The sequence below is a fragment of the Labrus mixtus genome, chromosome 11 (genome assembly GCF_963584025.1).
Source record: "Labrus mixtus chromosome 11, fLabMix1.1, whole genome shotgun sequence".
Classification (NCBI taxonomy): Eukaryota; Metazoa; Chordata; class Actinopteri; order Labriformes; family Labridae; genus Labrus; species Labrus mixtus.
Window position 1 is genome coordinate 16,863,098 of NC_083622.1, and position 22,302 is coordinate 16,885,399.

General features: G+C 39.4%; 5 protein-coding genes across 6 annotated transcripts; 3 read left to right on the forward strand and 2 right to left on the reverse strand.

Annotated features, from left to right (window-relative positions):
* Positions 1-87: 87 nt before the first annotated feature.
* On the reverse strand, positions 88-2,584 carry isoc2 (isochorismatase domain containing 2). Its single transcript, XM_061050317.1, has 7 exons — positions 2,461-2,584; positions 2,239-2,324; positions 1,842-1,966; positions 1,535-1,747; positions 1,151-1,221; positions 932-1,049; positions 88-243 (listed from the first exon to the last, which is right to left on the reverse strand). Coding segments are annotated over exons 2-7 (594 nt in total). The 5' UTR covers positions 2,240-2,324; positions 2,461-2,584; the 3' UTR covers positions 88-177.
* Positions 2,558-5,281, forward strand: atg12 (ATG12 autophagy related 12 homolog (S. cerevisiae)). Its single transcript, XM_061050320.1, has 4 exons — positions 2,558-2,750; positions 4,023-4,159; positions 4,266-4,328; positions 5,067-5,281. The coding sequence occupies exons 1-4, from the start codon at positions 2,558-2,560 to the stop codon at positions 5,124-5,126; spliced, it is 453 nt and encodes a 150-aa protein (XP_060906303.1). The 3' UTR covers positions 5,127-5,281.
* Positions 5,282-5,363: 82 nt separating this feature from the next.
* Positions 5,364-12,405, forward strand: si:ch211-149k23.9 (germ cell-specific gene 1-like protein). The gene is made up of 7 exons (XM_061050315.1): positions 5,364-6,025; positions 7,188-8,268; positions 10,582-10,764; positions 10,906-10,953; positions 11,083-11,235; positions 11,368-11,479; positions 11,591-12,405. The coding sequence occupies exons 2-7, from the start codon at positions 8,073-8,075 to the stop codon at positions 11,961-11,963; spliced, it is 1,065 nt and encodes a 354-aa protein (XP_060906298.1). The 5' UTR covers positions 5,364-6,025; positions 7,188-8,072; the 3' UTR covers positions 11,964-12,405.
* A 1,163-nt stretch (positions 12,406-13,568) lies between these two features.
* On the reverse strand, positions 13,569-20,632 carry rcvrn2 (recoverin 2). 2 transcript variants are annotated; one of them, XM_061050319.1, is made up of 5 exons: positions 20,518-20,632; positions 17,067-17,155; positions 16,401-16,936; positions 14,132-14,243; positions 13,569-13,673 (listed from the first exon to the last, which is right to left on the reverse strand). In XM_061050319.1, the coding sequence occupies exons 3-5, from the start codon at positions 16,779-16,781 to the stop codon at positions 13,585-13,587; spliced, it is 582 nt and encodes a 193-aa protein (XP_060906302.1). In that variant the 5' UTR covers positions 16,782-16,936; positions 17,067-17,155; positions 20,518-20,632; the 3' UTR covers positions 13,569-13,584. The 2 variants fall into 2 exon arrangements, with proteins under 2 accessions (XP_060906302.1, XP_060906301.1); XM_061050318.1 differs by lacking the exons at positions 17,067-17,155; positions 20,518-20,632 and having other exon boundaries at positions 16,401-17,040.
* On the forward strand, positions 19,375-22,102 carry LOC132983822 (transmembrane protein 100-like). Its single transcript, XM_061050321.1, has 2 exons — positions 19,375-19,645; positions 20,352-22,102. Exon 2 carries the CDS (start codon positions 20,424-20,426, stop codon positions 20,856-20,858), a length of 435 nt encoding a protein of 144 aa, XP_060906304.1. The 5' UTR covers positions 19,375-19,645; positions 20,352-20,423; the 3' UTR covers positions 20,859-22,102.
* Positions 22,103-22,302: the final 200 nt, after the last annotated feature.

Here is a 22,302-nt window from a genome sequence, read left to right on the forward strand (position 1 = left end):
CACAGAAATACAAAAGAACAGCAGAACACATTTAAAGTAGCAGCATCACTTTATTGAAGCACTTCAACAGTATAATGGACTCCTGAATCTGGCAAGAAAGATGATGATGATGAGTATGATGCCAGCAGTCATATTCTGTACAGTATCTATGGAGCAGAATATCTGGTGAGGATCTGTCTACATAGCGCTGAAGAAGGCGAGGAGGCCGGTGTCAGGGGACGGGTGGAGCATGAGCTGCTGGATCTGTCAACAAATAAATAATAAATATCTGTAACGTACAAAAGTAAAGCTATATGTATTTAGCATGTTCTGAAACACTGAAATATTATTTAAGAGACAGTCAAACCAAAACTGACCAAAATACAAGATATGAAGAATGATCTATAAATTTGATTTCCTTTAAAATTGGTTTTCAGAAGCTGCTTGAAAAAGACAATAAGACAACCCTCCAGAACTCTTAAAACTACAGTACAGCTATTTGCTTTGGAGCAGGGGATAGATAAAATGACTATTTGAAAGGTAGAAAGTGGACTTTAGAACAAGGTGATCAGTAATCAAAAGGGTCTTGTAGTTAATTTTTAATTTTACAGGCAGCCAATGGAGGGAAACAAATGGGGCTGAGGGCTGCTTCTAGTTAACCTGTTGCGTGTAGTGGGAATTGAAGTTATCTAAATGGGTGGCTGAAGAAAACCACCCTTCACAACCTTAGCAACATGATGGTCAAGCTTTCAAAATTGTAGGATTTTTGCAACCTTAAAGCTGCAATCTGTGAACCGACTATTTATTTATTTACAGCACTATTTTCATCTCGTCTCTTACTAGTCTGACAAGACATCATATCTTGCCTTCATTTTGTGTTTTAGCATATTTGTGACACATCTTCACACACTAGAGTAACATGAGTGCAACAGAAAGCAGCTGCAGTAAGCACCTGCTTGAACTTTGGGTGTTTAGCATCTTGGACTAGCTGCAGCAGAACGGCCTCTGTGGTGGTGAGGAAAGCTCCGCTCTGCTTCAGTCGGGACAGTGCAAACAGACGGTCTGTCTGACTGCGGAGGGAGACACAGAAGTAGTAACACATTAGTATGAAGATCCAGAAACACAATATTTTAAATCTATAGCCCATTACAGTGCTGTATCGCGGAGATACCTTCTGGCTGAGACTGCGTCAGCTACGATATGAACCTCCATTCCTCTTTCAATCAGGTCAAATGCTGTACACTGTGGAGAAGAAATAACCAGAGGTCCTACTTCAATGATTGAGTCTGGAAACTCTGGTACACGTAATAACAATATGAGATAACCTTAAATAGCATATTAGCCCAATATCTATAATCATCTTACATATCAACACCCTCACCATAATTTTCCAGTAATTTATAACACTAATAACATGTATATATAGCATTAATACAATAAAAAACCCATCCATGTAAGAGCATAAGACAGAGGTTTCGGTTCTCTGTGTATCATAATTATTTTTTTTGCAAAGGATCTTAAGTCATTAACCGCAGAAATTATTATGTGGTCTTACTGCAATACAGGCGTGCGCCTCTATTCCACACAGTATAGCCTGTTTGGGGTTTCCCAGGGCATCCAGCTCCTTCTTTACATCCTCTATCATCATGGTGAAAGAAGTTTTCGCATGAGCTTTCAGGTCTGCTGCTCCCAGCTCTGGTACTGTGGGACCCAAGCCTTTAGGGTACTGTTCTGTCACAATTGGGGGGATACCCAGGACACGACTGGCCTGTCAGAGAGAGAGAAGTGTACAAGAAGATTTGATCAGATACGTTAAAATCTATAAACACTGTATGAGGTAATAATTGTTGTTGTGAGTATACCTGAAGCAATCTGGCTGCATTGCTGACAATGTTATTGAACTGGAAGATGTTTGGTCTAAACTTCTCTTGCATGTCACACAGAAAGAGAACCGCATTTTCAGAAGAGAGCCTACCAAGGTTTGCCACTGCAAGAGCAAGGTCACAGGGAAAAACAGACAAGTCAAGACAAGTCGTACAGTATTAAGATTGAGGGAAACTGGACATTGGAGTTGCACACACGCTCTGAACAATAAAGCTCGGTGACACCAATTGCACTTTTCCACCTTGAGATTTGTGCTAAATTAAGGAAATATTTTCTCCATGCTGGTGTATTGTTTTGATAACGATTGGACAAAATACTAGTTGCCTTAGCTAAACGGTGCAAAGAGCAAACTAAAGCAGGAGAAAGTTAACTTACTTTCTGTGCCTGAATGGTCCAGTTGAGAGAAGAAGTGACAGCAGGTTGACCCAGGCTGTAAAAAGTTCAACTACTAGTGACGCCTCCTGTGTGATTGTAAACCAACAAACATTTAACCCTTTACCCATTTCATAACAAATCATGTAAAAATAGCATATACTACATAAATGTGCGTTAATTATGAAAAAAATAATCAATAGACTTGTCAAAACTATGACTAACCTAGCATGTAGCCAAGAAGACACAAGTTCAGCAGCCTTTCCTTGTTTACGCGGCTCTACAGAAGCGCTTAGCCAATAGAATTGCGTGTTGGAGATTGATGTTTCTTTGGACCAATAGAAACTGTCCATCTATCGCGAGTCATTCGGCTTGTTTAGGTGGGGTGGGAACAACAACCACCCGAAGTGGTCAGCTGAAGATGTCTGACAATGCTGAGTCCCCGACAGAAACACAAAAAGAGGAGTCACAGCCACCTTCAGACGACTCGTCGACGAACGAAGAGAAGAAAAAAAGTAAGGCGTTGAAACACACCTTAAACTTTACTCTGTTATTCAATATTTTAAAGCTATTGAAGAAGGAATGTTACTAGTCTGATGAGAAGTAGTTCCGGGTGTGTGACGTGAGAGACAATTGGCAGATATTTGGGCCAATAGGAATCGAGTCTTCTTCGGTTTAGCCAATAAGCATTTAGTTTTTAAATAGAGAAGGTACTGCTGGTATGGAGAGTGGCGAAAGCTAATGCTAGATTTTGTAAAGTCAACATATAATTTTGCTGCTATTTAAAGCAGATTTTCTCAATGGAGCTGCCTTTTTTCCATACTTATTTAAATACTAGGCTAACGCTAGTAGCAATCTTGTACATATTTATTGTTTATTAAGGTTAAGATAATAAGCTGCGGTTAGCTCATAACTATCAGACTGTCATCTCAGTTTGTTTATATCTTGTTTTAGAAAGTTTTGGAGTTGAAGTTTGCTATTACATTTTACTTTCTATTAACAACATTCGGTTTCAATCGTTGGATCTATGCGATTCATACTTTGAACTCTGACCCTTAATCCTCATATTTTTATTTCTTGGTTTTAAGATTTGAAACAAAGTAATCACACACTGTGGTACACAATAAATACTAGTCAATACATTACGAAATGTAATAATTCCTGCTACATACAGAATCGTAGTAACCATTAAAATGGCTCTGTATTTGCAATCATTGAGAATGTAGAGGAACTATTTTGTTGTGTACAGTTCATAACAAAGCTTGATCATAAGATCATTGCAGCGTAGGATTGTAAATTATTAACAATTCAGTTAATGCCTGAGGATCCATTTATTATGTTTTCTGAATGTTTGGGTCTTTGACATGTCTCACAGGTGTTGGGTCCTGTGAGAGTTTTAAATACAATATTTTTCAGTGAATTCACAACCAGACAAATGTTAAGCAATATTGAATCTCAAAGTTTACACATGGCATCAAATAGATTATATCAGTATATGAAGTAAGGAAGTATTTCACAAAGGGAATTGACGGGTTGCTCAGAATGATTGGTGTCTGCGCTGCACCAGCTCATTATAGAGCAACATAAAACTGCACGACCCACTCCAAGTTAGAAGACGCACGTCATTGTATTTTGTGTTTTTCCACTGAAATAGCAGTCAGAATAATAATAGGAATCAGTTTATTGTGTCACTTCTCCATAAATCCTCCAGTTCATGTTTAGACTTGTCTTTGACAGTTTGGTGTCAGCAACACTTTCACTTTCTAGTTTCTCTTCTTTTTTTTCAGTTGATGTGTTGTTGAAGGCAGTGGGAGATACTCCTATAATGAAGACAAAGAAATGGGCAGTGGACAGGGGGAGGACGGTTCAGTCCCTTGGTCAGTTCATCTCCCGCTTCCTCAAACTTGAAGCCACTGAACAGCTGGTAAGGATTAGGTTTTTTCACTGTCTTGTCGATGGCTAAAACAACATTTTGTGGTGTTTTGATTTTGATGTGTAACAGCTTTTCTCTCTTTTTGTTAATTTTTCAGTTTATTTATGTAAACCAGTCTTTTGCCCCATCACCAGATCAAGATGTAGGGATCCTTTTTGATGTAAGTACATATTCCTTCTTTTTTCAAAGCCCTGTGACTTACGTGTGACAACATCACAGTAAAACTCAATTAAAACAAAGTAAAAAAAAACAAACTCAGACAACATACTATAGAACAATATAAAACATTGCAATACAATAAGTCAAGAGCTCATACCAAAATGGGAATTCCTTCTAAGTTAGTAAAGTGTTGGTGTGCAAATGTGCAGTTAAAGTGCAAAAGAGCAACCTAAGGGCGAATTGCTATGTAATATATTAATAACAACAGGGACAAATGAGACCTGGAGTCTTTTAGTTTTCCTGACAGGAGCTCTAAAATGATGACCTGAGGGTAAAAGATCAAACTCACTGTGAAGTGGGTGATTGGAGCAGACCACTATAGCTCTCCTCAGGACCTGCTTGTTAGAAATGGTTAGCAGCCCAGCCTGGCACTTGACACCTCCCTAATCTCTGTTAATGAGGTTAGTCTGTCAGCCTTTAATGAAGTATTCTATATCATTTTTAAAGTCACTTTGCTCAGTACGTAGAATTGACTGATCATGTGGAGCTTTGACCAACAGAGGGTGCAATAAGCGAGAAGCTGCATGCTACTGCCACTGATTAAAAGTCTTCCTAAATAACAGCAATGACATGCAAGTCTAGATTTCCCATTTGATCATTGAACTTCTCTCACAGGTCTGTATTAAAAACAACATTAAGCGTAAATTAAAATCTCTCTCTCTTTGTTTTTCCTTTTCAGTGTTTTGGCAGCGATGGCAAACTGGTTCTGCATTACTGTAAATCTCAAGCCTGGGGTTAAACTACTTCTTCACTTCTTCTTTTTCAACTCAACCCCCCCCTCCCCCCTCCCCCCGAACATTCACAAATGTTTTTTTGTGTCTGCCTTTTTTCTGTGTTTTTTTGTTTTTGTTTTTGTACATATGTATTGTAAATAAATGATTGTGACTATGCAAAGGTCTTTGCACTGTTTTTCAAGGCGCCACATTTGGCAACCAAATATAAACAATTAACTTAGTGGGCACAGGATTTGGCTTTATGCAGCGCGGGTGCAAAGCCAAATCCTTGCGAGAGGGGGAGGATTTATATTTGTTCACACTTTTATCCACCCTCTAAGTGTGTTTATTCAATAACTAATAATGGCAAATTAGTGAGAGGGAGGAGTGGAAAGTGGTGGTAAATGGAAGGTTTTGTTTTTGGGTGGGTTGAGAAGGAAGCACCTTTAAAAAGATACAGACACTGGAAGAGAGGAGGCAGTGCAAGAACAGATGGACTTAGAGGGATTACACGATTCAGGATGGGTTTGTGACATAAATTCCCAAGAAAGACAGAAAACAGAGTCCAGAGTGGTGTGGAGACAGACACCCACCCGCTCCATCGGTCGAGTATCTCCGTCTAACTACTGGACGTGGGGATAAATGAGGGAGTGCGGCTGTGGAGGTAAGGATCACTGACGCTCGTCCTGGAGGAGGTGTTCTGCTGACAGAGACAGAGGGGAAAGATGAAGAGGGGAGTGACACGGAGGCTCAAGATGGAGAAACTAAAATCAAGTTCCTAAGGAGCTTTTTGATTAAGGGCTCTTGGGAGAAGGCAGAGATAACAGAGGATTGAAGGAGAAAGAGAAAAGTGTTGTACGACTGTCGCAGTTACCTCGTGTTTGACCTGAGGTACAACAAGGGACAAGGAAAAGAACTCTAGCAGGTAACTGCCAACAACATTTAAAAAAAAATAACTCAAGCTCAAAATTCATTCAACAGACGCTGCAACATATTTCAACTTAGATGAATCATTTAACTTAGGAAAACTTAATATCCAAATTGATCCTACAGAGTGCCACTGTAGTTGCCATTTATGATAATAAACTGATCAGTTTGTTTTGGACCAATATTCCAATAAAATATATTTTATTTAGGGTTTACCTGGAAGATATTTTTCACTATTTCCCTAATTGTATAAACTAGATGTTACATCAAGATAACCTTACATTCAGCCTTGAATTGAACACATTTAATTTGCTTCACTGAGTTTTTTCATACATTAAACACACAGCCTTCAAATAGTTTTGCAAATGACTGCGGGTTGAATGATGTATGTCGACTTTGAATGAACTTCTATTTATTTTTCAAGATGTGCAAAATACTGATGCATCTGAAACAAAATAGATTTGATCTCAGAAATCTGTGAACAGTTTATCATTTTGGGGGTTCATGTGTCACATTAACATGTTTATTCTGTGGACTGCTGCAAACCCATCGCTGACACTGTTTGTCTGTGTTCAATATGGTATCACAGAGAAATAAGAGGGTAAAATCTAGAGGCTGTAGAGATATGTTCTGGAGAGAATATGTAGGATGCAGTACATTTGTTTTTTTTAAAATCTGATTTAAAGATGCAGTGAAACATCTCCGTACAGAAATGGAAAAGTCAAAACAGATTACTGACTTTTGCTACGATACTGTTGACCTTATGCAGCAACAGTGGTTTCCCTCTGAGCAGTTATTAGGTCTTATTCAGTCCCTTCATGTCAAAGTTGTTTCTGAATGTGTTTTTGTCATTATTATTCATCCACCAGGGATCTCTTCTCATGCAGATTAGGGATTGTGCTAGTTTCTCTTGTTTTTTTACTAAAGCTCTGTTGTATCTCAGGGGTTGTCAGCTGACCCTGCCTGAAAGAGAGAAAGAGACAGACAGCACACATGGTCAGAATGTAATTTAAGACTAAATCACACCTAATACAAACAGATTAGAACAGACTATCAGGGATTACGTGCACAAAAATCCATTTAGACCTGTGGTTTTATCCATTATTTCATCATAAAAATAATCTCTTGTTTTGCTCCCCTCTCCGTCTTGTCTCTTGCAGAGGGTCCAGCATTTGAGCTCATGATGCGCAGAAGGGTCAGGCCTGAGTGTGTTAATCAGGAAGCATGGAGTTATTATCTTAGCTCATAGCATTGTATGCAACATTTCCATTTCCATACAACCCCTTTGTAAACACAGCTGGAGGACTTCTGTAACCTCAGGAAGTTTTGAGACTCTTGTAGACAAATGGACGCTCTAGTTTTGTCCTTTTTGTGCCCTATTCAATAGTCAGGTAATGAATTTAAGAATGTCCTCTATCCCCTCTTTAGATGTACAACTTAAATGGATAAATTCCAGTTCATTTAAATGACCATATGCTGCTTCAGTGTGGCCACACTGCTCTAAAACGTGCACACAAGAGGGCCTATAGGTGATGTTTGGCCACATCTTTCACCATAGGGATCATAGCAGGGTATCATGCTAATGCTGATTGGCCTGCATACTGTTATGTCCTTGCATCCCACTTTTCTCTCCCAGTGTAAACCATCGTCCACCTAAATCCCCCTTTTTTGTTATTTTCTCCTCCCATCTGTCCTTCCTTTCCCACGTGTATCAACTTCAGAGCATCTCATCCCACTCTCTCCCCCTTTTCTCCCTCTCTTTATCTCTGTCGCGCTGCATTACAGTATTGCTTCGTCATCTGTGTTTAGTCATCTTCATCCCTCACTATTACATCACATTTATCTTTGTTTTCTTTTTAAACCTGGCAGCTCATCGCCCCTTAAAACCTCCCCAAAGCATCTGTTCTGCCCTCTCGGCTCCATCTGTGACGGCTCTCCTACCTTCTGTCCTGTTTGTCCTGTCCCCACGTGCTGTTTGCCCCTCTCTTTGTTTCACCTTTTCCTCTCTCCCTCTCTCTCTGGCCTCCCCCATTCCCTGCGTGGCCATGCTGGAGGGTATGTCCCGTCGCTCTCGCTCCCTGCTCTCCCTGACCTTGACCACTCTGGCTCTGGCTCTCTCCATCCTGGCTCTCTGCACCTCGTATTGGTGTGAGGGCACCCACAAGGTGGTGAAGCCCCTCTGCCTGTCGCCTGTCAAAATGAAGAACTGTGGTCAGAACAACAGTGAGCCTTACACCACAGGTACAGAGATATTTCATTGTCTTTCATCTTACCAAGATGTTTGAGGGTTATTTTGTGATTTCTGCTGCTGACTTGTTTCCTTTAATGTTTCTAAACTTCTGTACTTCAGCTCCACACTTATAAACACAGAGGGGGCAGAAAGTTTCTGATAGTTTTCAACTAAATTTGAGAATGAACAGCATGCTTTGATAAAAACTCAGGAGCATATGTGTTAGGTGTTAGTACCTCCAAACCAGGTGTTACATGGAGTTTTGAGATTTAGCTCTAAAAGCTTTGTTTTCTAGCTAACATTGAATATATTAGTATTGTATTAGTATAAGTATGCAAATAACAACAAAGTACATAAAATTGTAACCTTAGATCATAGTGAGATACATTTAGTGGAATAATAGTACAAAGATGTCCTGTGTTGTTCATACATGCTGTATATTTGTGCGAAAGACATTTATGCAGTTGTATAAATAGAAAATTCTAAACTTGAATGAGAACATAAACTAAACTTTGTTTTATCTAATTGAGTCAGTAGGGGTGTGTCTGAATATTAATAATAATTTGGTTTAAAGCTGTCCCTTTGTCTGCTAAGAACAGGTGGATAAAGCCATAGTGAGCATATAAACAGCTACACCAAAAAAGTGTCTTGCTGACTGATATCTGTGGCAACATGTTCATATGTCACAGTTGTAAACTATATGAATTCAAAACTCCTAAGGTACAAAAATACTCTAACAAATTGAATGTCACACCTACACATTCACACCCTGATGGCAGAGGCTGCTGTGTTAAGTATCCATTAGTATTAGCTAATCCCATTCACACTGAAGAAAGAAAAAGAAAGAAAACATCGGACATGTGGCTGCAGTAGCTGGGGATCGAACACCCAACCTTCTGGCTAAGAGACTACCCACTCTACCTCAGCCGCCCCACAAAAAACATGATGCCATACAGGTCTCACTGCTGCTGACTGAAGCAATCTAGTGGAGCAATTCCGAAATGTTTTGTACCAATAAGTAATTTAGGCCCCAAAAATATGAGATGTATGGTCCATGTTAAAAGTTGCTAATATTCTACCTTAAATTGTTCAAGGCCTCGAGACAAACTGAGGTTACTCCAAGCTCACGTTATAGGTCCTGACAGAAGGGATAGTATTGTTTTATTGATATAAATCACTTCAAATGGTGTAAAGATTTAAAATGCAGCTTTCTGACTTATCCCAGAGTTTTGGCCTTGACTTTTGAACCAATACCTCAAAATAATCTGACCGGATAATATGACATGCTTCTCCACCTGTTACAAACTGATTGTCCTTGGTTTCAGTGTTTTTATAATCTCTTTTTGCCCATACCTTTCGGACCACAGTGTACTTAATTTTGGCTCAGTGCTAATCTCTGGAGTGTGAGAGTATAGCTACCAAAGGTTTATTCCCCCACCGAGGGGAGGTTTACACTGCCTGCTGTATGCTTTTTAATTTGTCAACAGATACGTTTAATCTACACTGACATTAACAGCTCTTCCTGCATAAAGGACACATCTTTGATCCCCTCGTGTACTTTAAGTCCTTGTATAGAAATATCCAACTTTACTGTGGCAGATATTACTCCACAGTTTTACATAAAAATTACGTAAATGGGAAGAGAAGGTGGTTGCCTGACAACCCTGAATCTGAACAGAAGCATATCACTATTGAGGACAGACCTGCACATGTTTTATTCGCAGTGATTTGTATCCCAGAATGCTTTTTAAAGGTCATACTGGAGCTCCAGCATTTCTCCTTAACTCAAACCTGTTTGCAAAATGCACTTTAAAAAAATAAAATTTACCCCTGTCTTTAAAAAGCATTCATTTTTCAAGGTTTAAAAATATCAAAGAATCCATCATGTCTATGTTTGCCAACAATCTTTGTTAAATATCAGACCCATGTTAGGGATCATAATTGGCTTTATAGATCATCCATGTGCATACACATGCACAGAATTCTACTTCTGTTTATTTGCACTTCCATTTGTTTCCGTGACTGCTTGTTCATGCACATGTTGTACGTTTGTGTTTTAATTATTTTCAGAGTAAATCAGTTGTTTCTTTGTATCTGGTCTCGCCTTTTCACGGCAATACTCCTGTGCACATGGTTTTGCTTGCACGCTACAAAGAAATGCAAGTCTTAATTGGTTCAAATGTTAAATATGTTTGTGAGCATGAATGCATTGGAGTTTTTGTGTCTAAAGTGGTGGAAAACAATGTCATGCTACCAAATCCATTACCCATATCAGGATTAAGGCACATATATGTACCTAATGTGGTTCTCTTATTGTCAAACAGAGAGTCCCACTCAGAACCCCTTCAACCGCACCCTGTCTCCTGCCAGGAGGGATGAGCTGGCCAAGATCAGACAGAGGCAGCTGGCCAACGCGGTCCACTACATCTGGGAGACAGGAGAAGACAAGTTTGCTTTCAGATACTTCCACACTGGTTTCTGGGAAAGCTGTGAGAAACACAATGACGGTGATTCCACAAAGCACACTCGCACATGCACAAAGTATTAGCTACACTTGTATATCTGTGTTTTAACACATTTTAAGGTCCTTTTCAAAACCTGACGAACATCGTTTTTACTCTTCATTTTCCTGAACATTTTGTTTGCAGGGGAGAAATGTCGAAGTTTTATAGATCTAACACCAGGAGAGACACAAGGTGAATAGTGTGTGAGTCAAAAACCATTGAAGAGTTGTTTTTGGCTACTTTACCTGTTTTTATGTGCAGTCACGTGTGTGTTAATAAATGTGTGTTTCAGTTTTTTATTTTTTACTTCATATCTTGCAGGTGTGCTCTGGCTCTCAGTTGTTTCAGAGTTTACATACATCGGCCTGCTTGGGATGGGCTTCTTGCTGATGTGGCTCGAAGTCTTGTGTTCCCATAAAGAGATGCACTCGCTTAAAATCAATGCATATGCAGCGATCTGTACTGTGTTATCAGGTGAGAATTGGCTTGCCCTTCAATTATAGACTTTAACGTGACCACATATTGCCTAATATAATTATCTTATAGTCTATTAATCAGTTTTTTCTTGACTTATTCTATGTTTTATTTGTTGTATCATCCCTGCAGGTCTTCTTGGGATGGTGGCCCACATGATGTTCACCACAGTATTTCAGATGACTGTCATTGTGGGACCCAAAGACTGGAGACCTCAGTCCTGGGACTACGGCTGGTCATTTGCGTACGTGGCTCCTCTTTGGCGACGAAGAGCAAACAAACCTGTAATTTACAAGTATACACATGCAATAGTTGTAATACAAAAGCTATAATGACATGTCTTCTCTGCACCTAGTCTGGCCTGGGTGTCTTTCAGCTGCTGTATGGGTGCTGCTGTGGTCACACTCAACTCCTACACAAAGACTATCATCGAGCTTCGACGAAGACAGAGGCTGCGTTTGGAGGAAGCAAGAGCCGCCACTCATGCTCCGGCTTATGATGAGGTCGTTACAGGAGGAGGGCTCTACTCAGTAAGCGGCCTATTGCAGTGCCCAGAGGGCATGATCGACGTAGCTTGGGCCCCGAATGGCAGCGTGGTCGGAGTGGGAAATGGGGACGTACCAACGCTGGTTTTGGTGGGAGGTTGTGGGCCAGACGGGTGTGAAGACTGTGAGAGGGAGATGGATGAGATGGAGGATGCCATGGACCGGGTTGATTCACCCTGCTAGAGGATCATTTATATCCATAAACCAGAAAAAGTGAAAGAACCTTGCTGGATGATGTTCAGTGTGAGGAAAAATATATTTTTCTTCTTTTCTTTGACTCTCAATGACTGGACTTTCACAGAACTTGGGAGAAACTTACTGAACCGGAAGGCCAAAATCTAAAGACTACAATATATGTAGAGGTCACACTGACATGCAAGACTGCGTGTCGTCTGGGTATTTCTCAGTGCCTCATGGTTTTAAGTAATAATCTCTTTGTGTTAATTATTATAAACCTTAATATAATTGTATTATTTATGTTTAAACATGCAATGTTATCTCTTTCTATTGTTTTCTTGCATTGATGAGATGGATGTTTCTGCCTGAACAGCCGACCCCATTAGAGCAAAAATTAATTATGTTCTCGTTAATTTTAGCGAAACAATCAGCATGTTTCGTTTATCAAAATCTTGTCTCTCGTGTGTCAAAATTCTGACAGTGACAGCATTTCAATTCAATTCATGTACTGCCTGATCTTCATCAAACAGCCTCTCCCGTAAGATAGACACATCGGGAAAGAAAGATTACAGAGATTTTGAAAAGTCTGCTCTCTGATGTTGAACAGAAGATTATGTGTAAACCAGTAATCCCGAGTTGGATGGGTCAGAGTAGGAATAAGGGTGAGGAGAGACTGTAGGCATGTTAAGGGATGGGGTTGGAGGGTGGGGGGGGGGGGGCAAGGAGCGCATCCAAAGACTGTACATTCAAAGAAGCTGCACTGTGAAACATTACAGTTTAAGGAACAGAATTATTCCAAAATGGATATCACAGCCTGGTATTTACTCTGATGAATGTGAACTTACACATTCAATAATATATAAAGCCAAAGAGATATCGACATTCACCGTACTGTACATAGGTTATACATTTGGGATAATCCTGGATTTATTGTCAGGGATAAATAAAACTGAAACATTAAGAACATTAAGACCAACAGCAGCAATTTTTGTCAACTGACGGCGTGATATTATTTGAAACGTTTCATGGTCATAGGCACGTCCATTGTTATGTGGGGAAAGATAAATAAATGGATTTTCAAAGCGCAGATGTATGAGAAATCCTTTTATTTATTGTAAAGTGAATAAAGTTCAACACTTTCCAGCTACTTCTCTATTATGAAATGTCAAGTTTCTGTAAAAAACCCTAACAAGCTGTTTAATACTTGTCAAACTGTCAAACTGTTTGTTCCTTCAGAGCCCAAATTCATTTTAATCATTCCAAATGTAGTTAATAAGACAATATTTATCATAAAAACTCCAGATACATATAGTTTATGTATTGCCCCAATATAGACACCATTACTCTTCTTTAGCTGGACCAGTTAAAACACTACGCTATGACTAGCCTCTCTTAGCATCTATTTGATATAAAGTCATTGACAAACATTAGTTAAACAATAACATGACAGGAACGAAACTTACTGAAACGTTAGTTGCGACCAAGACACTGCAGAAACGAGTATTTACACAGAGGGGTTGAGTGGATTAAAGAGGAAGAAGGGAAAGAGGAGAAAACAGCGGCTTAAGAGAAAGGAAACAGCCTAACGAGAGAAAAAGAAGAAGAGGGGGATAAAACAGGATTGACTTTATTGTTTGACTGGTTCGTAGTGAATGAGTCGCATTGCATTTTCGTTTTCAATCACTCCTTTGATGAACTCTCCTTCAGCCAGTCGCTCTGTGAGGGAAAATAAAGAAGAGACGTTACACTAGGAACTGAAAATAGTAAACAAGCCATATATATAAGATGTAGTTGAATAATGACTTATCTAAGAAATCTCCTCTTATTTCCTGTGTGGGTGTGCTATGTGAGAGTGGTATGCAATGCAGAGGAGTCACCTAAGGTTTCACTACATACATAATAAAGCTTGCACGACACAAAGCGATGCGGTAACTGGGGATGTTGCTCCAGGTGGATTTACCGCTTGTGTTGCTATTAAGCCAAAACAGCTGATTGTAGCATATAATCTTTGCTGAAGGATGTAGGAGCAGCTGCTGGGGAAAGGTAGTAAGAGCTTATACTGACTTTATCTTCCCCTCAACATAAGTCCATAGGGGTAAGAATGCTCTGCCATGCACGGCAGGATGCAACATATACTGTACACACACGTGTGCCATGTGTGCGTTCTCTCTCACCGTTGTCTTTCTTTTCGAAGTAGGACCACAGCTTGTTGGCTCTCTTCTCGGGTGTGTTCTCATCCTCCGGTAACTTGATTTGCTCCTCCTTGGGGATCAGCTTAAATATGGCCTGAGGGGGGGGGGGTTGGGTATAAGATCGTTGATAAAGCAGCCCCATTTCTGTTACACAACTAATGTATGGAACATACAGCACAGCAGGTAAAAACAAATGTGATCATACAAAGTAGCATTTAGCCTTTAGGACAATTGAGTAAGCTAACAGCTAATTTTCTTCATGTGAATAAGACACTATATTTCAAGTTAATTAGTGTTTTGTGCATAGTTGATGTTGATGGACCTTCTTTTGCAAAAAAGACAGTACTTGCACCAACTACCTCACATATTACATCTGGTATACTTGGTGCAATTTGGCTGAAAATCAAACAAAAACAAAGCTAAATCAGGATCAGTAGTGGTAACCTACAGTTAAATCTAACATACAAACTTTACCCTGCAATCCCCATATGACAGTAGATCTGCCAACCAAATGCAGCCACAAGAGCAATCCTTGAGTGCTTGGTCAACACAACATATATATAATATATTAGCATTAAAAAATATCTAAATTAAAGATGCACAGGTCAGGTTGTGTCAAAATGAATAATTCAGAAGCCTGCAGCTGCACATCCGGCCTGTGTGCCATTTTTCAGAGAGAGTTGATCTTCAATGGGCCACTTGGATTCAAGCAGATTGTAAATGACTGTGCACTTTGGGTTCAGGATTTTAAGTGTGTGTCCCACTTAGAGAGGACACACTCATCTCCCACATTTAAGACACCTAGATTAACATGGATTAGTGCCAAGACTCAGGCCACAGGCCAAACACCAAGATGGCTTCTCTTTCCCTCCCTGCCTGCCTGCACTCTCCCTCCATCTTGGCCTTCCTCTGCTCTCTTGTGGTGTCTCTTTGAGATGACAAATAGTTACAAATACATCAAAAAAACAATTATTTGTTTGATATCCTCCCTTAAATAATCAAGGTTATCAGAAAAGCATACTCAACTTAATTTATAAGCAGCCTGCCTTTCTCACTAACTTTTATCCCATCTCAAACCTACACATGAAAACAGATATCATTAAATGATGTTTCTGTAAAAATGATGTAATGATGTTTTCTATATATAGAATATCTGTTTCTGCCTGCCTTCCTCTCCACTGACTCTGATTTAGACGTGTGTTTGTGACCTTTTTGCTTTCAAATGAATGCCACTTTGCACAGTGACTGTAAACATAGTGGATATGACCAGAGACCAGTTGGCCAGGATTTAAATCCCATTACAGTTCCAGCTGAATGCTGAGCGGGTCCATTCTTACATTACAATTTCATCTATCATCAAACAGAAGATAAGACACTTTAGAACCTACATCAGACTGAGTTTTGATTATTATATTAAAACAGTGGACCACCACAATTAGAAAGCTAATAATATAAATAAACTCCATTCGGAAGAGTTAGCCACATGGATGATAAAGAAAACATGGATTGGACTGAATTATCTGCAGTGTTTCTACTGACAGAGAATATGAGAGCAGTCTAACTGAAGAGTGTGACTACCTGTATTGTCTCAGAGCTAAACCTGTTATCACAGAGATTATCAGGACGTCAAGGCTCATACAGAACTGCTAATTGAGCCACCAATTGGGTATTAAGACCTACATAACATTAGAGGGACCACCACTTTACAATAAAAGGCAGCTATATTATAAGGGACAAATAAGTGAGTGTGCAAACCCAACAATGTTGTGCAGTACAACAACCAACAATACTCAAAAATGTTTAAAAAAAAAAAAAACCCTGGAGTCACATCTCCAACGAGAAAAGTAACACTAACTGAGGCACAATTGGATTGGATTGGTGAAGTCAAGCAATCCTATTACTCAGTTTGTTTTCTGTTAAAGCTTTGACAGCTTAGAATACATCTTTTCCCTGATGACTTTTAGTAGCAGTACAGCCTGAATCCCTGACACCAAATGATTATACTGCAGGAGCAAAAGAAGAACCTAACTATCAAATTAGCATGTCTGTCTTTACTGCACCTTGTCAACCTATTTTGATAAACATCTCCAAAAGAGAAGAGCAATGCTTACAAATGATTATCTTTATCTGAGGAACCAGAATGTTTAGAACATGATAAATAATCACATTATATTGGATACCATTAACTGCCCGTCTCATCCTTTCATTATTATCTCTGTAGTCTTCAACATGATACATGCATCACCCTCACCTGGCAGATCTCCGTCACCTCTGTCTTGTTGATGTATCCGTTCTTGTCGACATCAAACAGCGAGAAGGCCCACTCCAGTTTCCGGGTCGTCTTCCCGGTGGAGGTCATGTGCAGCGCAATGATGTACTCCTTGAAGTCCAATGTGCCGTCGTCGTTGGTGTCGAAGGAGCGAAACACATGTCGAGCGTAGCTCTTGGCATCGCTCTCAGGAAAGAAACGTGTGTAAATCTGCTCAAACTCTTCGGGTGATATGCGGCCTGTCGGGCACTGCTTCTGAAAGTTCTCGTACCACTGGCTGATCTCATTCTCAGTGAATTTGGTGCTGAGCTTCAGGTCCTCCAGGATCTCCTTTGATAGTGCGCTACTGGTGGAATTCCCCATTGTAGTTGCTTTAAGTGTTTTAGCAGTATGTCAGTTCCGACAAACTCACTGGCAAATCTTTGCCACCTGAGTTGTTATCTTCTCTTTTGCCACCTGCGCTTCTTCTGCGATCAAAATGTTTTGTTCCTCAGCTTGAGCTCTCCTGTTTGTGGATGCTGGAGAGTAAGCTGCAAGTGATTGAGAAAGAAAAAACTGCCAATACTGTAGAGTTCAATTATGACAATGAGTTGATATTGCGAAGTAAATGACACTGTCAGGATGATGAAAAATGTCAGCAAAGCTTACCTGTGTGTTGAGAGGGCAGGCGATTGCTGGAGGATTGAGTCTCGACAGTAAGACAGTGACGGATAAGGAGGGCAGGGGAAAACACACTCCTACCAAGGATGACCGAGATAATTCTGTTAATGCGGGATTTAAGGTGGCTGAGCTTTAGACTAAAATGAACCCCCGGATACTAATTTCCTCTATTGGGTCTTGAAGACTTGAAAGTTCTCAAAAATGACAGTGCTGAATCAATTACCGCAAAAAAATACCTCTGTTAAATTATTAACATGATTGTGCTTTGTGGAGGTGTATTTTTTAATGACTTCATAACTCAATACTTATCTGTCAACCTGGGCTCAGTGCATTTCACTGTTTTATTTGAGTTCACCTTTTAATCTTATTGAGACGTATTTGAGTCCAACAGTCATAAGAAATGATAAGTCAACAGATAAGTAGAAATGTTTTGTGTAAACATATCTACAGGTGGCTTTTAAAAACCAGCTTCTCCACCAGCACAACTGCTATTTCTGTGCTGGCCTTTCAATGGGTTTAGGTGACCACTGACATCTAATTCCAGTTTACCATCTGTCCAGGCAGTTTAACTCCCTTCTCCCACCCACCTCCACCTTCAATCCCACCTACAGTATGTCCCTTTGCATCATCTTTGCAGGCCTTCTTGTTGCATGACCTCCATCCTGTCCAACCTCAGCTGTAATATTGCCTCTTTTCTTTCACAGTGATGTTTTACTGCCCAATTCTTTTTTGGTCCCAGGTTAGAGTTAATACTTAAAAGAGTGTTGTCTCTTTCTGACTCATATGAACATGCACGGTCATGATTTGTCTTTTCCATGTACTGTAGTCCTGAGCCTTTGGTTCTTTTTCTGTTTTTTAGTATCCACATTGTCACCCCCCATCACCTTCCAGTAATCAGCACATCAAATTACCTTCATGACACTTTGGCTGACACATTTAAGTCATGAGGCAGGTCTTTGTGTCTGCTTGACTTAAAGTATTATCTTGATTGTCTTAACTGTTGTTTTAGACTTTGCATGCAGGAAAAGGAATATGCAGAGTTTGTGTAATATATGCGCACAAAGATAAGTATGGTGAGAGAAGAAGGACAAGGCATATAGGTAACCAGCATTATTGGAATTCATATGCTGCTTATTACACTGTAAAATGATCATTTGTGTGTTATTTGTGCATCAGGATTTGCTTTGTTCCATAAATATGCTCAGTGAGTCCATCTATTGGATTACTAACGCCCCGCCCTGTCCCACCCAATCCAACACTTAGCCAATTACCATCATCTTCATCCTGTGAATGCCCAATAGAATTAGCCCCTCCTCTCCACAAAAGAATCCCTGACATATGACCTATACCCTGGACTCGACTAATTGCTAGAGCTAGGGCAAGCAAGGATTTGTCGTCCCTTTGGAAATGCTTTCTACTTGTTATAGAAGGTGAGGAGTCATATAATGTCGAAGTCTGAACACAGTCTGTAGCACTGAAGCACAATAATGCTGCTCAGGGTAAGAGTCAATTAATCACTCGTAATATCTTTAGAGCAGCCATCACTTTGCTTTGCAACATTCAGAGCTAAACATACAGTATATATATTAAATATATACAGCTTTTGCAGTCAGTAAGAGGTGAGAGTTTATCAATAGTATAATTCAACACATCTAAAAAGCTGTAATTAGGTCACTGACTAACCACTGGCAACATCCCAGTTGGCTTGGCAGCACGATAGCCTATTTACTGGCAGAATAAATCTCACCTGTGTTAAAGCTTCAACCTGGGAGCCAGTTTAACATCAGCCCTGACATATATACCGCAAATCTGCTTCACTAAGTATAAACAAAGGAGGTCAGGCCAACTCATTCGTGTAGGAGGTATACTGTGGAAATGAGGAAATAGTTTGTAATGAAAGTCTGTTTTTCCATCTGTGCGTGGCTACTGGTGGTTATTTCCCAATGAGCTGCGATGGCAACAGACATTTTCAACATGTTCTCTACAACAGCAGCAAACTCCTAATCCTCACTCCCATCATCATATTCCAAAATAGTCCTGAAATTTTAGGAGTAAGATCCCATGACAAAATAATATGCATCTCACTAAATGTGTCCTGAGAAATGGGAATGTCAAACAGGAAAATGCTTTTAAGAAGAAAAATCCACTCTCAGCCAAAACAATACCTTGGTGGGAAACAACCCAAAACTTAAGACTGAAAGAGAGAGGGAAAGAGGAAGGGAGTTGCTCTTAGATAAATATCTGGTAATGGGTTATAATGATGCGTAATGACAGACAAGAGCTTCCTTCTGAACACAAGGAAAGAGAGGAACAAACAAACGATGGCAACAATCCTGGCAATTGTGTCCACCATCTTGTGAGGCCTCATGTTGTGTCGTATGTATGATAAAAGTACCAGCACATGAGCCCCATGCAACCATTTGGACACCCACTGTGCAGAGAGAAAGTCAGCAGCATTTTAAGGCGTTCGCTAACATCACTTAGAGCTGGAGAATAAATTAAAGAAATAAAGGACCTTCAATTAATGTTATTTCCACTGACATCCAAGCTTCTGATTCAACACCGGGGTAAGCAGAGCTCTACTTTGTACATGTTATTTAATTTAAGGATTTCTGAATCCATATTAATAAAGTGTTTTCATTTTGCAATAACATATTTATCAGTCTAACTTTCTCGTTTAAGCAAGGTAACGTATCTTTCATATTCCTCTTAAATATATTAAAAGATAAAGATATGCATGGAAGATACTTGACCTTAATGTTATGACTTAATCACAGTTTCCTGCACTCAAGTTACAATACATAAGTTATTATCTAATCTTAGACATGCAACGAGAGAGGCCAGTAAAAACGTTTTACACACACATGCATTATTATCTCGAATTAAGTCAACTGCTTAGTGTGTTAATTCAGTTAAGTTAAATCCAGGGAGCTTTGGAATGTTTTTTTATTTACCTATGTTACATAATTATGTCACATTACAATGTTATGATTTGCCTCATGGCCTTTAATTAAAACAACCAAAAAGTTCACTATAGGGTGTTAAATATTTCAGGTTGTTTTGGAAAATGTGTGTCAATGCGACACTAGACATCTTTAAGGAAATGTTGTTGTAGTAAAATAATGCCATGTATTCTTACTTGTGAAGATTTCTGTCAGTGTATGTATCATATAGCCTCACTGACGAGTTGGAAAGATAACACAATTTTAAAGCAACATGAGAGGAAATAAAAAACTGGATAGATTTTAATCACTACTATGTGCCGTGTTGTAGGTGTGACAAGGAAGAAGACGAAGCTGCATGTTAAAACCAGTTTGATCATCTGCTAAAGAATCAAAACCAACAATGGCAACCAAGATGGAGACACTTGACGCATCAGCTTTATCAGACGTTACTTCAACTGTCACCTATGACCCTAAATCTGACACAGTGACCTTACCAGGAGGAGTCGTCTCGTTGGCGGGCATCACTGTGGTGACGGGGGGTGCTGAGCTGTCCTGTGGTTCCTGCATGCTGGCCTTTGGTTTCTGGGGGACTATCATTGGCTTCAGCTGTGTAGCCGTGGGGCTGTGGGACCAACTGAACCAGTCCAGAGTAGAAATCTCTCACCTACTATCACTGGGACTTGTTATTCTGGCCCTAAGTTTGCTGGTGGTGGGAAGTGTGGTGGCTTTTTACCTCCTGACAAAGAAGAAGAGAGAGATGACAAGAGCGGAGCGAGAGGATGGAAAGGAGATTCTTGTAGAGAGTGAGAGGGTGATTAAAAAAGTTACAGTATAAAAAACATTAAAAGGTAAACAACATAGCCATACCCAGACAAGAAATACTATCTTTTAACTTCATGTCAGCACACTAGCCTATCACATTACATCCTGCTGTTACCTTTAATCTTCTGTCTAACTTATGTAGAAATGCCACTCCTGTTTACCAAGAAATAAATATTCCATTTATTTTAATTTACTCTAATTCTTCTACTGCACACTTTAACCCCACTACATCAACTCATAAACTGTTATAGTTACTTGTTGCTTTGATGATCAAGATTTCAAATAAAACAAAGGATCTTAAATGTTCACAAGGTATTATTGATAACATTGTTTAAGAATGAAATATACATTAAATTAGTGCCGATACCCAATATAATCGAGTAGGCCTACAATCATTTTCTAAAGGTATCCAATCTCCTGCACTGTGTGTCTGTACTTTATTTTAGTTAGGCTACTTGATGGACCTTCAGCTGAAAGTATTTCTGTTTTTCCTGTACTGTATTTGCTATCAGTATTTTAGGTTTATTTTTGGTTACTTGTCATTGAGAAAAGGCACAAATGTTACTGAAAACATTACGCTGGTTTATGTGTAAACAGCCTATCCCAGATTAGGAACCCACCAGTGAAAGATAAAGAAACACACAGGGTGAACGAATAAAAGTGAAAAGAACACAAAGCCTCAAATAGCTAGTTTCTAGTTTGGTTAAAAGTCTTCAAGATATTAAAGGAAACCAATTTACAAATGAAGTATCTCAAACTACAACAACAGGCAAACCATGAAGTAGGGAACTCATCAGATTAAAGTTGAGCCAGGTCATTCATAGGTCATTGACATTTGTTCACTGAAAAATTGAAGGTTAATTGGTCCAACTGCATAGGACTGTTGCTACTAGCAACAGAGCGCACAACGAAACCGCTGGTGGCAAAATAACCTGTGCACGTTGACCCAGAGCCTTATAATAATAATAATATAATAATAATAATAATAAAGTTTATTTATAAAGCACTTGTCAAAACCAACGTCACAAAGTGCTTTACAGAAAAAAGAAAAAATCCCAACAAATACACAACAATAAAATCCTATTAAAAGCATGAAAAATAAAACAAGAGTGCAGCAATCACTCAATTAACAGAGAAAAGAGAAACAACCGAGACAAAGATTGGCTAAAGTTAACAGTAAAACAAATAAAACATCCTGGATGAAACAAGGATTATAAGAAGGCCTTACGATAAAAATGTGTTTTTAAAAGTGATTTATAGATAGATAATATAGATAGAATAATAGAATAATCTATATTATACAGCTCTGTGTTGACCGAGTATGTGATAAGACAATGGCTTAGCTTTAAGGCCCACTGAGTCCAGGCACAGAGACCAAAACCATCAACAGGAGTCTAAATGGAAAGGAGAGCTGAAAGTTGTTTGAGAAGTGCCCCATCTGCTGGAATTAAAACGAA

Excerpts from the sequence above, each read along its gene's own strand:
- LOC132983822 (XM_061050321.1), top strand. The coding sequence starts at position 20,424 with ATGGCAACCAAGATGGAGACACTTGACGCATCAGCTTTATCAGACGTT.
- isoc2 (XM_061050317.1), bottom strand. Across the intron at positions 1,222-1,534 it reads AGGCGCACGCCTGTATTGCA|TGTACAGCATTTGACCTGAT; the intron begins GTAAGACCACAT and ends TCTTCTCCACAG. Across the intron at positions 1,050-1,150 it reads GACGCAGTCTCAGCCAGAAG|TCAGACAGACCGTCTGTTTG; the intron begins GTATCTCCGCGA and ends CTCCCTCCGCAG.
- rcvrn2 (XM_061050319.1), bottom strand. The coding sequence starts at position 16,781 with ATGGGGAATTCCACCAGTAGCGCACTATCAAAGGAGATCCTGGAGGAC. Across the intron at positions 14,244-16,400 it reads AGGTGACGGAGATCTGCCAG|GCCATATTTAAGCTGATCCC; the intron begins GTGAGGGTGATG and ends CCCCCCCCTCAG. Across the intron at positions 13,674-14,131 it reads CTTCGAAAAGAAAGACAACG|AGCGACTGGCTGAAGGAGAG; the intron begins GTGAGAGAGAAC and ends TTTCCCTCACAG.
- si:ch211-149k23.9 (XM_061050315.1), top strand. The coding sequence starts at position 8,073 with ATGCTGGAGGGTATGTCCCGTCGCTCTCGCTCCCTGCTCTCCCTGACC. Across the intron at positions 10,954-11,082 it reads AACACCAGGAGAGACACAAG|GTGTGCTCTGGCTCTCAGTT; the intron begins GTGAATAGTGTG and ends CATATCTTGCAG. Across the intron at positions 11,236-11,367 it reads GATCTGTACTGTGTTATCAG|GTCTTCTTGGGATGGTGGCC; the intron begins GTGAGAATTGGC and ends TCATCCCTGCAG.
- atg12 (XM_061050320.1), top strand. The coding sequence starts at position 2,558 with ATGTTTCTTTGGACCAATAGAAACTGTCCATCTATCGCGAGTCATTCG. Across the intron at positions 4,160-4,265 it reads TTGAAGCCACTGAACAGCTG|TTTATTTATGTAAACCAGTC; the intron begins GTAAGGATTAGG and ends TTAATTTTTCAG. Across the intron at positions 4,329-5,066 it reads ATGTAGGGATCCTTTTTGAT|TGTTTTGGCAGCGATGGCAA; the intron begins GTAAGTACATAT and ends TTTCCTTTTCAG.